A 17,532-nucleotide genomic window follows, 5' to 3' on the forward strand; every position below is an offset into this window, starting at 1 on the left:
AAAATACAAAAGTAAACTCTCAAATTTTTAAATCATGTCACCCTTTGAACTGGACACCAAATCTGTTATATGTTTCTTTGTCAGTTAGTGGGAAGCCTGGCATTGCATGCTGTTAACTAGTGTGTTGTACTCTGGTGTGTAACTTGACACTGCAACTCTGAGTGAGTCTTGCAGATGTGCATCAGTGAGGCGTGTTCTGTGTTTGTTCTTGATGAAGTTCATGTCAGAAAAGGCTGATTCACAAAGATAATATTTTTCCTCATTGTTTGCGGAACCTTCTTAATCTTTTGGACATATTTTCACAGCAATCTGGCCTTAAGCTTAATTATGATAAATGTAAAATGTTAAGGATCGGAAATCTAAAGGGAACGTCCTTTCGAATGGAATGCAAAGTGCCTGTTTTGTGGACAGATGGACCAGTTAACATACTTGGTGTTGTTGTCCCAGAAAATCTGGAAGATCTAGGCTCAGTAAATTATGATAATCGACTAAGAAAGCTGGACAAAATTATGCAATTATGGAAAGGGAAATCCCTAACCTTGTATGGTAAAATGTCTATTGCCAACTCGTTAATTATTCCTCAATTTATTTATTTGTTTTTGTCATTACCAGCTCCATCACAAAACTTTTATAAGATTTATGAGCGGAGGGTCTTCGATTTTGTCTGGAACGGCAAACCAGAAAAGATTAAAAGAAAGGTTTTGTACAAAGAGTATGAATATGGGGGCCTGAAACTTCTCAACCTTGAAGCTATGTGTCTGTCTTTAAAAGCATCAATTGTTCCAAAGATGTATTTAAACATTGAGTGGTACACAAATGTCCTGTTGGACAAAAACATGTACTGTATCAAAAGAAATTGTATCTTTTTTACAAGTGATCCCATCCCAGAGAGTCTGCTGGGAAACATGGCGGGGTTCATAAAGGAAACAATCCACTCATAGTGGTGTTTTCAATGTTATGTGCCAGAAAAAAGAGACGATATTTTGCAGCAGTTAATATGGATGAACTCTAATATTGTAATAGATGGAAAGCCTTTCTTTTGGAAAAATATGTTTGAAAGAGGAATCATTTTTGTCAATGATATTATCAATGAGAATGGTAAAATTATGAAGTATGATGAATTTAGAGCTATGTATGGTGATGCTTGCTCAAGCTTTTCATTTTATCAACTAACTGGAGTAATTGGGAAAAGATGGAAACAAATAATTAATTATGGAACTACTAAATTATTAGTTTGTAAACCTCTAATAAGAAATTCTAGTTGGCAAAAAGGAACTAAAATAAATAGAAAAATATATAATTTTTATTTAATAAAGAAATCTTTGAAGGCTGCCTCTTACAACACAAATGGAAAATGGGAGGACTTTTTTGACTGCCCGTTGCCATGGGATGCCATATTCAAACTAATCTATAAAACCACTATCGATGTGCAAAATCGTTATTTTCAAATTAAAATTATTTATAACTTCTTACCCACAGGGAAAATGTTAAAATTATTGAATATGACAGAGTCAGATGATTGCCGATTTTGTTGTCAGGAGCCTGAATCCACCCTGCATTTGTTTTGGTATTGTCATATTGTGTCTTTGTTTTGGGTGGAAGTTGAAAAAATGTGTTTAAGGATTGGTTTGTTTATGAAGCTTAATGTGGTTTCTGTTATTTTAGGAGAGTTCATTGACAATCATGATTTAGTCAATTTAATTATAGTACTCTGTAAAATGTTTATTTTTAAGGCCAAAAACAGATATTCACTTAATATTACTTTCTTTAAAACATTTATTCAGTATTTTCTAACTTTAGAAAGTTACATGGTTGAAAACGATAATGATGCCAAAAAACATTAAAAAAAAGATGACAAGTCCTCAAAGGCTTATTTTGAAAGTATAATTATGTTTATAGATTATATGATATATGTTGTTGTGTTCCCTAATTTGAGTGACCTGGACATAATCTGGACTGTGCATAAATGCTTATTTTGAAAATGTAATTTTGTTTATAAATTATATGCAATCTGTTGTGTTCCCTAATTTTTTTCTGTGTACATGAATGAAGGTGTGTGTTGCTGAGTCCGACTTGGACATTATCTGGACTGGGCCTGGTTTAAAAAACCCTTTAAGCAAATCTAATTTAATTGACAACCTGGTCTGTTGAAGATAAGGCCCTTTTTTAAAAAATAAAATAAAATAAGATAAATAAATAAAAAACATTTTCTTGGATAAAAAAGAAAGTAAAACAATATAAAAATAATTACATAAAAAATAGTAATTAATGAAAATGTTAGTGGACCAGCAGCCTATACAATCATGTGTGCTTCAGGGACTGTGTCCCTTGCAGATGTGTTGTCTATGTTGTGGGAACCAGAATATTGGTAGCAGAAAGAAATAACCCCTTTTGTGTGAGTGGGTGTGGATGAGTGTGCATGGGGTAGGTTGTTTGGGTTGATGCACTGATTGAAAGTGTATATTGTGTTTTTTCTATGTAGATTTAATTAAAAAAAAAAAAAAAAAAAAAAAAAAAATTTTTTTAAACATTTTTTATTTATTTTTATTTTTATTTTTTTAGAACAGGCCCGCGGGCGACTCATCTGGTCCTTACGGGCGACCTGGTGCCCGCGGGCACCGCGTTGGTGACCCCTGCATTACACAATGTAACAAGGTTTTCCAAAATAAATCAACTCAAGTTATGGAAAAAAATGCCAACATGGGACTGCCATATTTATTATTGAATTTACAAAGTGCATTATTTTTTTTAACATGCCTCAAAACAGCAGCTTGGAATTTGGGACATGCTCTCCCTGAGAGAGCATGGGGAGGTTGAGATGGGCGGGGTTGAGGTGGGGGGGGGGGGTGGGTTCGGGGGTAGCGGGGGTGTATATTGTAGCGTCCCGGAAGAGTTAGTGCTGCAAGGGGTTCTGGGTATTTGTTCTGTTGTGTTTATGTTGTGTTACGGTGCGGATGTTCTCCCGAAATGTGTTTGTCATTCTTGTTTGGTGTGGGTTCACAGTGTGGCGCATATTTGTAACAGTGTTAAAGTTGTTTATACGGATACCCTCAGTGTGACCTGTATGGCTGTTTATCAAGTATGCTTGCATTCACTTGTGTGTGTGAAAAGCTGTAGATATTATGTGATTGGGCCAGCACGCAAAGGCAGTGCCTTTAAGGTTCATTGGCGCTCTCTACCTCTCCCTACGTCCGAGTACACAGCGGCGTTTTAAAAAGTCATACATTTTACTTCTTAAAACCTATACCGATAATTTTGAAACCGATACGATAATTTCCGATATTACATTTTAAACCATTTATCGGCCGATAATATTGGCAATCTGATATTATCGGACATTCCTAAAACTAACCATAACAAACCAAATTAAAACAAACACTTACTGTAATATTTCCACTCTTGCTGGGATGTCGATCGACGGGACGCTCACATAATTCCGTTCAGATGAAGAAATAATCACAATCCTCATGATGGTTAAAACAAAGTTCCTGCAGGAAGCGTCTTTTGGGTTCTAAAGTATTTTGCTATTTTTGAGACGTAAAAATCGACCAGCCTGTCGGTCCATGGCAACAAATGGACACTACCAGGTGAGAGATGTATGAATTATAATCTAGAATTCTCTTTTAGCAAGTTTGAGACGAAGTAGATGCAGCCATCGGCTCAGTGTGTCAACAATAGCAAAGTAAGCTAGCATTAGCTCACTGATATCAATGCACCATTAAAATAGTCTGTCTGTCACTCATATTTGGTTAATTTTCAGGTCATGACATGTAAATAGAGTATTGTTGTCACTTTCTGGGTGTTTTTACAGAGAATATAATGAGCGCAACAAAGGACCGTGATCTGTCGACTCAATTGTTAGCTATTTATTTACAATTTTGAATGCATAAAAAAGCCAAGCATATGTGTTCTTGTCTTACATAAGGACTGATAAACACCTCATATCTTTCCAATGTGTGCGTATTTCCAGTATGACTGATCTGATAACATGGCCAGAGTGCAGAAGTGGCGTAGAATCTATGGAAATTGCCAAAGGTATTCGAATATTCAAAATGGCTGACTGAATTTGTGGCACTTTGTGATGTTTAAACTGTGTTTTCACACACTTTATGTATTTTAAATACAATTGGATATGGTTTAATGGATACAATGAAACACAATTAAGCATATACAATCTATTTGTTTTTCCATTCTACTTTTATTTTATGATGGTGGTGATCAATGAAGAAGAGTTGGCAAATAGCTGTGTAGTCCCTGAGAATTGTGATAATGAAATTTCATGGATAAAGATCAGCCGTCCAATATTTGGATGAATACGGTACATATGCAATAAACACAGTATGTCCTTCGTAATCGAAGTATATTTTATACTTTTACAGTTAGTTTTTTTTATTTGCAAGCTGATTTCCTGCATTACAATTAACAGGCAATATAATAACATAAGACACTGGTGGTCCTGGGTTTGAATCTCAGCTTTGACATCTCCATGTGGAGTTTTCATGTATTTCCCCATGCTATTATCCATAAACAGGCGCGTTTGGGTAATTGGAGACTCAAAATTGCTCATAGTGTGGAAGTAAATGGTGTGCCCTGTCATTAGCTGGCAACCAGTCCAGGGTGTACCCCAAGTATCGCCCAAAGTCATCTGGGATAGTTAGCTGCACACTTAAGCAAGTTTGTATTTTACCTTGTACAGTGGTACCTCGGTTTTCTTATGCCTCACTTTTCATTTGCCCTAGTTTTTGTATACTGTCTACGGCCAAACATTGCGTGAAAGAAACAAACAACACATCCACGCATTAGTGACCCATACTCTGTGCTTTTTTTTATTGAGCACGGCAACAAAATAACCCACCCTGCGGCCAAGGAACGTTGGGAGTAGTAGCATTCTGCAAAGTCAGGACAGTGTGATGTGTTCTGCTGTAAAGTGCGATCTAGTACTTGGGTGTGATTGCATGTTATGAAAGGTTGGACTTTGTGTTGCATTTTTCACGTTTTTGGTGTTTGTTTCCATCTTCAGCGCTCCTTCCTCCTTTGTATGCCGCTTCCTGTAAGAGCGCTGATTCTCCATACCTGTCTCCTGCTACAATTAGGAGGATTTATTTGCTAGGCGGAGCTGGTTCATTGTACATGGGTGTTTCTCGACACTTCTCGCTGAGTGCACACCTTAGCGCTCTTTATACTTTGATTGTCTCCATGCTAGTTGCCTGACAGGTCCAAACAAAGGGACGATCGCACCTGCACGTTGCCTGGTGTCCCTGCATCTTGGGGTCAAGCCAACAACAGCCATGCGAGTTTGTGACAGTGAGCACAAAGATGTTGTCCATGCGTTCTTGAACATAACCGCAGTATGCATGTAAAACTATAACTATTCTCTATACAATGTGTTCTGTTAATATTTTGGGTGTCTGAACAGATGTATTAGATTTGCATTATTTCTTATGGGAAATTTATTTTTGGAACGGATTACTCACAAAAAACATTGTGGAAGTAAGGTTGCTCTGTGATTGCACTGCATAGCGTTTGGCTGAACGACACCCCTGTGAGCCCAGAAGTTACACGTGCCTTTGACTCATAATTGGCTGGATGACTATGACAAGGCCTTTGTGCATCTGAGTATTGCATTTCTACATTATTTGATTATGCCTGCTTTGTTTACTCCGAGTCTCCTAACATTAGCACTAATGTACATCAAACTGCCACAATCTGTGTGAGTGCTGGCAATTCTCCCTTATGCAGTTTGACACGACACTGAAATCCCATTTGTCAAGAGCAAGAAAGATTGCATTGTATCGATCACAGTAACAACTCTTGAATGGTTTGATACATCTTCGTAAAAAGTAAACGTTGCCAACAAAGCTATCAAGAATGTGCCGGTCTACGTTGAGCATGTGGTTTTTGTATTGACTTAAAGCAAGGCCCGGCTGGAGGCTGGGGTATAGAATCAATCAGCTCCACAAACATGGCACTCTTATCTGCTAAAGAAGCTGCTAACCTTTACAGCCTGAAAACAAACAGCTCAGTAATTCTTTCACTCGACCAGCTTTCCTTTTGTTGATGGAGGACATGAATCCCAACGTCACATGAAGTGAAGACGCACGAACACAAACAAGAACATAATGTTATCTTGAAGTCTTTATCTGTAATCGTTACCTGGACTGTTAATCTCACTCACTTTGGAGATGACAAGTCTATAGTGACACACCAGTGCCTCTGGCTTTGTTGGAGTTTGTACATTTGTGTTGCAGCGTGACATCGTCGAAAAGGGAGTGCTTTCTTTTGCACAAGATACAATACAGACTCTCCTCTCATTGTCGTGACACCTCTGAGCTGCAGGGAGTTGATATTTTCGGCCTGTAGCCATGAGTCAGATTTGACTTCTTGACAGGAACATAGGCAACATAGTGTGTGTGTGTGTGTGTATGTATACTCTTGTGTATGTGTGCGTTCTCCATGTCCAATAATTAGAAAGAAACTAGGACACGATGTCTTCAAAAGAGGCTGCTCTAATTATGGCTGGTTCCATTCACTCAATGCTCAAGTGCCGTATTACACTATGCTCTCCGACCAACTTGACTTTCCCATCATGCACTGCTGCTACATACCCGCAGCATGGCCAGGTCACTAGTAGTACATTGTCTTGATGTTTCCTGTCGTCCTTATGACCATGGCATCTTGTCAATGGAATACTAGGCAATTTTTAGATGTCAGTTTCTGTACTGTATGGCAGTGGTCCCCAACCACCGGGCGGACCGATTGGTACAGGGCCGCACAAGAAATAAAAACAAAACAAAAACAAAAACAAAAAAAACATTATTTTTATTAAATCAACATAAAAAACATAATATATAGATTATATATCAATATAGATCAATACAGTCTGCAGGGATACAGTCCGTAAGCACACACGATTGTATTTCTTTATGGAAAAAAAAAACAAAAAACCCGGTCTGTGGGACAAATTTTCAAGCGTTGACCGGTCCGCAGCTACAAAAAGGTTGGGGACCACTGCTGTAAGGAGTAGGGATGTAAACCAAGTACCGGTATATTTTGGTATCGGTTCCTAATTGGGTCAGTCCAGGAGGGCCGTTAAGATTCTGGACAAATGATATGGCTAGCGGTATTTTTTTTAATCCAGTTGACCGTCGTAATAATTACACGCGCGTTCTGTCACATTCATTCATTCAGGTGCCGCTGCAACGCCTAAAAATTGATCTGATAGATTGTATGATCGTGATAAATTTCAGGTCGATCACTGTGATCAGCTGCGAGCATACAGTATACAGTGCATCTGGAAAGTATTCACAGCGGATCACTTTTTCCACATTTTGTTACAGCCCAGTACGAAAATGTTATACATTTCTTTTTTAAATTCTACAGGCATTATGCCATATTGACAATGTGAAAAGGTTTTAGTTTTTTCTAAAATGTGCAAATTTATTAAAAAGGAAAACAATTAAAAAACAGATGTACATAAGTATTCACAGCCTTTGCTCAATAGTTTGTTGATGCACCTTTGGCAGAAATTACATTTTAAGCAACAATGTACAGACACATCCTGGATGAAAAACAATGCTTCCCATCCAACCTGATGGAGTTTGAGAGGTGCTGCAAAGAGGAATGGGTAAAACTGCCCAAAGATAGGTGTGCCAAGCTTGTGGTATCGTATTCAAAAATACTTGAGGCTGTGATTTCTGCCAAAGGTGCATCAAGAAAGTATTGGGCAAAAGCTGTGAACACTTACGTACACAAGATTTCTTTTTTTTTCTGTTTCTTTTTTAAGTAAATTTGAAATTTAAAAAAAATGTCACATTGTCATTATGAGGTGTTGTCTATAGAATTTTGAGGACAAAAATGAACTTATTTCATTTTGGAATAAGACTGTAACATAACAAAATGTGGAACAAGTGAAGCGCTGTGAAAACTTTCCGGATGCACTCTTCCTGCCGGCCACCTCAAACTAAAAAAATAACTCCACAATACAGAGCCGAACAGTTTCTAAATCACCTCTACGTGTCAGGTGATGTATTTCTTTTGCAAAAATTATGACTTCCTGTCGTCCAAAAGCTGCGTGAAAAACACTGCACTACTGCTAATGCTAGAAAGTTGTGCCCCCAAACACCAATATTCATTTGTAAGTTCATAACTTGACAGCTTCTAATACTACAGTTGGAGCATATAACAACTGGTGCATCCTTGTGTGTGCTTTATTTTACTTGAAAGCATGTAAATTCAAATGTATTTGTACATTATGTTACTGTGCTTTTTCTTATTTAGTTTACTTTTTTATTTGATTAGAATATAAATAAAATTTTGAACTAATCCCTAGTTTATTTTTTTTTTTTCTTTCTCTATCTACAACCCCACATAGCTTAATGAGCTGAAATGGCCACAATCGTCCTCTAGCATATGGGAGTCACACAGCATTTGACCAACAGTCAAGTTACATATAGTGCATGTAAACAATGACTTTGCGTACGCATGTAAAAAAACAAGAAACTGACTTCATTTGGGAATCTTGAGTGATTTAGTGCATATAAACTGGAAACATACTGACTGTTGCTGCACACTTGCAAGTTTTGGCCTTGGTTTAGGAAGCTGGCTGACCCAAAAATATGCAAATTAGGACTGGTTACTGTAAAAATGGTAGTTTGCTTCAGGGGTGCAAGGCAAGGAACCTCCAACTGTGCAGCCCTTCTGCATCAAGGCCGCTTTCTTTGTGGATGTCCAATTATGCATGCACTGTATATTTTTTTCGCTGGTCATGCTCGCATTCTCACAAGTTTGGTGGGCGAATGCTTTTTGACATGCCGCTAATGCATGTGGGATCAAATCATACTGCATGAAATGATGTACCACTGTATTTGCATAATCAGTACATACAGTAGCATCGAGCCAACGCATTTCGAAAAGTGGAGCCTTACATTTAGGGTTAGGAATTGATAACATTTTTCCGGTTCTGATTCCATTTTTGATTCTGCGAAATGATTCAGTTCCTTATCTGTTCTCATTGATTCTTATTTGAAAAAAAATTACAAAAAAGTGGATTAGCATCAATTTTGTTTAGTTTAGAGGTAACATGACCTTATAAAGCCAAACGTGAGGTTTTAAGAGGCACATATGTAGCATAATTGTTTAAAAACAAAAAAAGTATATATATTAGGGGTGTGGTAAAAAATCGATTCGAATTCGAATCGCGATTCTCACGTTGTGCGATACAGAATCGATTCTCATTTTTAAAAAATCGATTTTTTTAAAATTTAATTTTAATTATTTATTATTTTTTTATTTGTTTTAATTAATCAATCCAACAAAACAATACACAGCAATACCTTAACAATGCAATCCTATTCCAAAACCAAACCCAACCCAGCAACACTCAGAACTGCAATAAACAGAGCAATTGAGAGGAGACACAAACCAAAAGTATAGAATAGAATAGAATAGAATAGAATACAAAGTACTTTATTGATCCCTGGGGGAAACAAAAATGAATATTATCAACAACAGTATCAATATTAGTTACAATTTCAACATAGCAGTGATTAAAAATCCCTCATTGACATTATCATTACACATTTATAAAAATAAAAAAAAAAGAACAATAGTGTCACAATGGCTTACACTTGCATCACATCTCATAAGCTTGACAACACTGTGTCCAATATTTTCACAAAGATAAAATAAGTCATATTTTTGGTTCATTTAATAGTTAAAACAAATTTGCATTATTACAATCAGTTGATAAAACATTGTCCTTTACAATTATAAAAGCTTTTTACAAAAATCTACTATTCTGCTTGCATGTCAGCAGACTAGGGTAGATCCTGCTGAAATCCTATGTATTGAATGAATAGAGAATCGTTTTGAATGGGGAAAAAATTGTTTTTGAATCGAGAATCGTGTTGAATAGGAAAAAAAAAAGGATTTTGAATCGAATCGTGACCCCAAGAATCGATATTGAATCGAATCGTGGGACACCCAAAGATTCACAGCCCTAATATATATATATATATATATATATATATATATATATATATATATATATATATATATATATATATATAAGAAATAGTCTTCTGTAGAATCTAGCAAAATAAACTACACAATAATGTAACATTTTAAAAACTTTTAAGAATCTTTGTCATCTCCCTAGAAAATATACTGGTGGACCCACAAAATTTGAGTATCGTGCAAAGGTTTCTTGACATAAGCTCATAACATACAACTCACATTCTTTCAAGTGTTCGTTTGATATCATTTTGATGAATATGGCTCACAGCTTTAGAAAACCTTGAATTGAAAATCTCAGAAATTGTGGGTTTTCTAAAACAGCAAGTCATGATCATCAAAATTATAATAAATAATGGCTTGACATACTGTATCTCACTTTGCATGTAATGAGTTATAATCACATATCAGTTTCACATTTGAAGTTGAATTGCTGACATGGATTAACTTTTACACAATATAACAATTTTATGATTTTCACCTGTACAATAGAAATGACTGTGAAAATCTGGTTGAGGGAAAACGTGCAACGTGTGTCTGACTAAAATTGAACATTCACCTACCGAAATTAAGGAGCACTGTGGCAAATGGGTGCAAGCTTTTGAACACATACTTAGTCACTGCTCGGTGACATTCGTCCGTTCTGGCCTGAGTGTACTCTTCCCTGCCGCGGTGAAAGGAGAGAAGTACCGACGACGTACTTACTGGCCGCCTTGGAGCCAGTCAGAATCTGTCTCTCGTCATACTCATTTAAATAACAAGTCATTCATTTCAATTGAACAGGTAATAGCGCTAACATTATAGGCGGTGTCAGTTAGCATCTGTTGTATTGACGCCAGATGACTGCTCCTGGGATGATCGGCATTGTTCGAAAACTTGACATTCATTGATAGTAATTGCATGCTGTGTGTTCAAATGATTCAGTAATTTGCTTGTATGTACTCCTCTTGATAAAATAGCAACCTTGCAGTTTTCACAGGTAGCCCTGTTGCAATCTTTTCTTGTAAAATGTAGCCAAACTTTGGAGCGTTTACTGTAAGATGGGCTGTTCGACGTCACTTCGCAGGCAGAGTAATCAAGTTAAAGTTAAAGTCCCAACGATAGTCACACACACACTAGGTGTGGTGAAATTATCATCTGCATTTGACCCATCCCCATGTTCACCCCCTGGTAGGTGAGGGGAGCAGTGAGCAGCAGCGGTGGCCGCGCTTGGGAATCATTTGGTGATTTAACCCCCAATTCCAACCCTTGATGCTGAGTGCCAAGCAGTGCGGCAGTGGGTCCCATTTTTATACTCTTTGGTATGACTCGGGCGGGGTTTGAACTCACGACCTTCCAGTCTCCGGGCAGAGACTCTAACCACAAGGCCATTGAGTACGTCAAATGACTGAGTGCTTGACTGGTTTTCTTAAGAAAGTGCCGACACGAGCAACAAAAGAATACAAAAAAAATATGGCACTGCCTGATTTTACGTGAATAGATACCAGGTAATACCGACAACCTTCAGTCGGTACCTACAAAGTACCGAATTCAGCACCCACCCCTATCTTGTTTATTATCAAAGCGCTGGCATTTGCCCTTTCCTTTGTCCAATGGTAAGTTATTTTCTGAGAGGTCGGCGAAAATACTTGTGAACTTTCGAATCATTCGAAATGTGGGGTGTACAAAAACTAGGGTTCCATTTTATTGATAAACAACATATGTCATGTTTGCTAAGTACAGTTCAAGTGAAGAAATATGCAGTGTTAATGGAATTATCATCAAAATAGTGGAATGAAGTCCAAAATGTTGTCTTCTCCCATTGTTGTCTCCTCTCAGCAGGACGTGTCCAGCGATGATGAAGCAGCAGACCTGGCAGAGCGCTGTGAGCTGATCGGTGACAGACTAATGACCTTGGAGGATGACTTACAGACGGCCATACTGAACCGGGATCAGGCCCTGATTGATATCCTTTCACTCTCCATGGAGACAGATATTTAAAAGGCTTCTGTTTCTCTGCATTCGTCTTTGACTCGTTTTTTGGAGGCTTACCAACTCCCGTATCCAGAATGTCAGGGCAAAGCAAATGTTAGCTCTGTGGTACTTTGAGGTACAGAATAAATAGCTCAAGCTGTCTTATCTGACATTTAGGGAAAGTAAGGCTGAGCGGGGATCAGAGGGTTTCTCCTGACAGGTAGGATGTGGCACCTGGAAAATTAAATGGTAAGAGCAAGGTTATTGGAGGGTCTGTGACCATTCACGGGTGCTGAGATGAGAGTCGGCAGACAGGGGCAGCTCTGTGGCAAGTAGAGGAATGTCACTGTAATGACTGGAATGCCGTCATACCTTCAGGTCTGTCTTTTTGCTAACCCTCGCCTCAACCCCTCCACCTGTTCTCGCTTGGCTCAGAGGAAATCATAATATCCATGATAATGAGTCACAAAGAAGCTGATTACAGGTCACAATTCTTCATTTGCCGTGCTAATTAGAACACTGATTGGATGTAGATTAGTTTGTTTTTTGGTCATTCTCCCTACAAAAGAAAAATTGACAGTCCAACAATGCAATGAAATGATTTGCTATCTAGTTTCTGGAAAACCCTCATGCCTTTACTTGGGACACAATGCACCAGAAAATAAATCATTGTTAACCATAAGGGGCTGTAGTCTTGGCAAGATGTCAGCTTGGCCCTACGTTCTGTACCTTTTCTGTTTCAGTACCATTCCTCTTTGCTTTTTTGGAAGTGCATATGTACTCGTGCAAAAAGCAGCATGGACACTTGAGGTCACTGAGGAAGCAGGACAATATTGTTATTTGCTTGGAGAAATTGAACAGGAACCAAACACAGGATGATGCTACAGTTGCCATAGGAACTGGAAGATCAAAACATCTGCCTGTCTGGAGCTTAATTGAGTTGTCATCTCTACAAGGAGATGTGAGGACAGACAGAAAATAATATTTTAAAATGTATTCTCCACCATTTGTGGTGTATGTGTGTCCTTTCTCGAGTCTCTTTGTAGAAGACATTAGGCTGTACTTGACTTAGGTTAATTAATCACACTAACATAGTGATGGGCTTTTAAACAGTGTTTTTTAAGTACACTGTAAAAAACAATTCTGTAAAAAAACGGTCATCTACTGGCAGCTACGGCTGCCAAACGAAAACCATAAAATTAAAGTAAAACATTGTAAACCAAACAGTGATCAAAAACATTATATTTACAGAAATTTTCATGAAACGTTTTGCGGAAAAATATCGTAATTTTACAGATTTTCACTAAATTATTAAGATCAACCACCTTTAATAAAGTGACGATGCAAACAGTTCTGCAGAAAAATACCTTTATTCTACAGAGTTTTTCCAAATTATTACGATCAAACACCTTGAAGTGACAATGCTGGCAGTTCCACAGAAAAATACAATTATTTTACAGATTTTTTCTGAATTGTTAAGATCAACCACCTTTAATAAAGTGACGATGCAAACAGTTCTGCAGAAAAATACCTTTATTCTACAGCATGGGTGTCAAACTCTGGCCTGCGGGCCACATTTGGCCGCCGTGTAATTTCACTTGGCCCTTGAGGCGATATCAAATTAACACTAAAGCTGGCCCACCGATCTTCCCGGGAGTCTTCCAAACGCCAGCCAGCCAGCCAAACGAGTGCTGGCCCAGTCACATAACATTTGCGGCTTCTGCACGCACACACATTAGAATGCAACGCATACTTCATCAACAGCAATACAGGTTACACTGAGGGTAGTCGAATAAAAAGCTTTAACACTGTAAGAAATATACGCCACACTGAAAAATTACACTAGAAATTTAGAGTAAATTAACCATAAAAATAGGATTTTTTTTTTACAGTGTACGTTATTTTGGTATTTGTGGTGTTCTCTATGTTTCAGGAGTTCTGTAGGTTTTCTCAACTTTTAGGATGTTGGCAAAAATTAGCTGATAAACATCAATGAAAAGTTTTGCTTGATAACGGACAGGTCTCCATCAGGATTGAATGACATTCTAAAAGCGGAATTGCACCTTTTTTTTTTTTTTTTTAATATTGTCCATTGTCCATAATCCTTGAGACAGGAACACACACGTTTTTCCATTTTTGTGCTTTCTAAATATTGAAAAATGCTAGTACGAAAGGGTTAACAAAGCAGGTAATTTGTATTAGTCTATTCCGCTTAAAAAGGGCCTAAAAAAACATAGAAAAAACGCCAAAAATACTCAATTCACATGCTGTGACCTGCATACTAACCACGCTATTGCCACATTGTTATTGTAAGAGCTAACCCTGAGGAACTACTTTTCTGGTGTCGTGAGACATCACCTTTTAGCTACTAGCTATCTTTAGCTGTCAATAACGTAGATTGCGACCATCACAAAATAAAGAAGGAGCAAGAGCTTCTGCTGCTGAATTGATTTTGAGTTTATAAAAGCATCAACAAATGGAACGCAAGATAAGACCATTGCAAACTCACAAAGTATTTTTTATCTGTTCAGTGAGGAATATTCTGAATGTAACAGCTCAAGGAGAGCACAAGTTCTGAAAGATACTACTTTCTCATCAGTACGCATCCCAGTGAGAGCAGGCATAGTAAGTCACCATTTTATGTTCTTCTGTTCTCAAAGGCCCTCATTAAATCTCACACAGAAAGCGCTCTCTTTGCTATTGTTGTTGACATTGATTTCACAGAGCCCATAGCAACAAACCTGTGAAAGAAGTTACGGTAATGTTTAAAATGAGTAAAATACTGTATATATTACATGGTATCATGAGTGTACCTGTTACTACTCTACATACATTTTTACAGCATGTACATAAGCCATTATTGGATGTTTTTATAGGCAGAATAGATCATATTCCCATTACTTGCATTGTTAGTTGCCTCTTGCAAGCAGTATTTCACTATTTAGAATGCACAGGAAAGAGAAAGACATGTGTGTTCTTGTCTCACATAAGAATCGTGGATGATTGACAAAATTCCCCAAACAGTGCAGTTCCCCTTTAAGGCTGTGTACCAAATGTAATAATGAAAATATGAAAACTAAATAAACGCAGAACTCACACGACGTGCCAGTTATAGACCAAATTCACTATGGCTTACATTTACTGTCTGAAGAACAACTTGGAGTACAGAAATAATAGTTTCCAAGCCAAAGCTCAGCAGGACACGTAAGACCTTTGCGTGAATAAATAAGTAAATTACCTGCTTGGCACTCAGCATCAAGGGTTGGAATTGGGGGTTAAATCACCAAAATGATTCCCGGGCGCGGCGCCGGTGCTGCCCACTGCTCCCCAAGGGGATGGGTCAAATGCAGAGGACAAATTTCACCACACCTAGTGTGTGTGTGACAATCATTGGTACTTTAACTTAACTTTAACTTTAATATCCTTGTGTGTTTTGTTTTGTGTTTGTACAAGAGGGTTCACTCTGTGCATCACTCTCAGCACCTTATTCAATAGACATAAATGGAGTAAACCCTCTTGTCAGTCATCCACAATCTTTTTTTGATGAGCGAAGGCGTGACCGCTAGCTTACACACACAGGACACGCATGGACAAAGTGACCGCAAAGTAATGAAAATTAAGAGGGAAAAATAAATCGGTGTCGGAATATTTTGGCTTCAAACTGAATGAGCAATATGAGCCCATCAACACGGTAGAACGAGCTAGTGTGCCGAATTTGTTGGAAAATGATGGCAACAAAAAGCAACACAACAATCTACCTGACCCAGTGTTTGCAACTGGGGAAAATTTTCACATTTATGCTAACATATATTGAGGAGATAACATTTTATTTTTATTGTTTACTTTTTTAGAAAAATTAAACGTTATTGACCTTTCACTAAACAACGGTAAAAAATACTAATGAGAAATCAAAGTTAATTGCATTTGAAAGGAATCTGGCATTATTATTATTATTATTATTTTGGTCTAAAACTAATGCTGACAATAATATTGTTTATCGCAGGGGTGTCCAAACTTTTTCCACTGAGGGCCGCAAACGGAAAAAATAAAGCATGTGGGGGCCATTTTGATATTTTTAATTTTTAAATCATAACAAAATATATGGATTTTTTTATTTCATTTTACCTTTAGGGGTCCCGGGGACCATAAAGGGTCTCAGTTATTAAAATGTTAAAAATAAGTCTAATTTGTATTATTATTTTTTATTTAACGCTTACAGTAAATCTCTATATCAACTTAAAAAAAAAAAGGTTTTATGGCTTTTCTGTCAAAAACAACTTTGTTTTTTATAGTAAAACTGAAATATGCAGTATTTAGTAATTAGAGCCTTAAAATATCAATAATGCAGGACACCATTGATTTTAATTATTTAATATTTTTGAGTCATCACAGTGAAAAGATAAATAAAATACCACTAAATATATTTGGGATCCAAAAGGTGCCCCACTCATAAAGTGATACATTTTTATTAGGTTCAGATACATCTGTCGATTTTACGTTTGATCTATTATTATGTTTGTTTTGCTCTTTTATCAAAGAAAACTTTGATGTTTTTATATGGCAACTACACAATATATGCAATATTTACCACATAAATGTTTTTAAAGTGAAATATTTGAAGTAATTGGAGACCTGAAAATAATTCATTATAACATGGATTGTTTGTCTTTTTTTTTTTTTTTTGAGCAATGGCAAAAAAATAAAAAATAAAGAAAGACAAAAGAAAAAAAAAACAGCCTGCATGGCAGCTTTTGTGTCAACAGTGCAATTTTTTCTCGTTAGATATCACCTCATTCCACTTTTTTTAATGTTCTTTTTAATTTTTGCAATAGCATTTCCAGAATGTGTGGCGGGCCGGTAAACAATTAGCTGCGGGCCGCAAATGGCTCCCGGGCCGCACTTTGGACACCCCTGGTTTATCGTCAATAAATCGGTTGTTGTTGGTGTTGCCGCAGTGACAACTGATAACAGAGGAGATGAATAGCTAAAGTTGGAGTACCGTAATATTAGCGCAGTAAATTAAAACTGAGAAATAGAAGAAAATAATTTGGTGGTTAGTTTGAGTTTTGAGCAAATTCACTGTCCCATTTGGACTGTGCTGCTTTCAAACCCTCTGCAAGACCTGGCCTGTTTTAAATGGCTCTTTAATTATGGATGGTAACAATCTGTGTCCATTCAAACAGTGAAACGAGCCATCGGGTTCCATCTGCCGTCAAAACCGCTCCTTTGATTTGACACTTCAGCCGAACGCTGGCTGCCTTGATTTGGGTCTCTAAGCGGGTTAAATAAGTCCTCTGTGACCATAGCCTCAATCGCGTCTCATTGATGTCTTGTGAATAATGCAGCTGTGCGGTCGCTCTGCGTAGGTTCTGCCGCCCGGCACCACTGATGAAATCATAAATAGTGGATCGCTCCAATTCACTCCTCAAGTGAACTCGGCTAAATCGAATACGGCGTCATGATGTGTCCCACTAATCAGCCTGCTGGACAAACTGGGCTTGGATGACGTCCTCAGGTCATTGATATCACTTCTTATGTTGTCATTTTATTTTCAACTTGTGTGGGTTT

General features: G+C 37.5%; 1 protein-coding gene across 5 annotated transcripts in view; it reads left to right on the forward strand.

The window, feature by feature from the left end:
• The window catches only part of LOC133657336 (disrupted in schizophrenia 1 protein-like), a 189,672-nt gene that overhangs the window by 161,926 nt on the left and 10,214 nt on the right, over positions 1 to 17,532 (forward strand). For 2 of the 5 annotated variants that reach the window (XM_062058538.1, XM_062058540.1), the window contains exon 18: positions 11,833 to 11,956. In XM_062058538.1, coding sequence (XP_061914522.1) covers positions 11,833 to 11,956 — 124 coding nt within the window. Of the gene's footprint in view, positions 1 to 11,829; positions 11,957 to 17,532 lie in introns of those variants that run through there. The other 3 variants (XM_062058537.1, XM_062058539.1, XM_062058541.1) reach the window with 2 other exon arrangements.

The sequence above is a fragment of the Entelurus aequoreus genome, linkage group LG09, assembly GCF_033978785.1.
Source record: "Entelurus aequoreus isolate RoL-2023_Sb linkage group LG09, RoL_Eaeq_v1.1, whole genome shotgun sequence".
Taxonomy (NCBI): Eukaryota; Metazoa; Chordata; class Actinopteri; order Syngnathiformes; family Syngnathidae; genus Entelurus; species Entelurus aequoreus.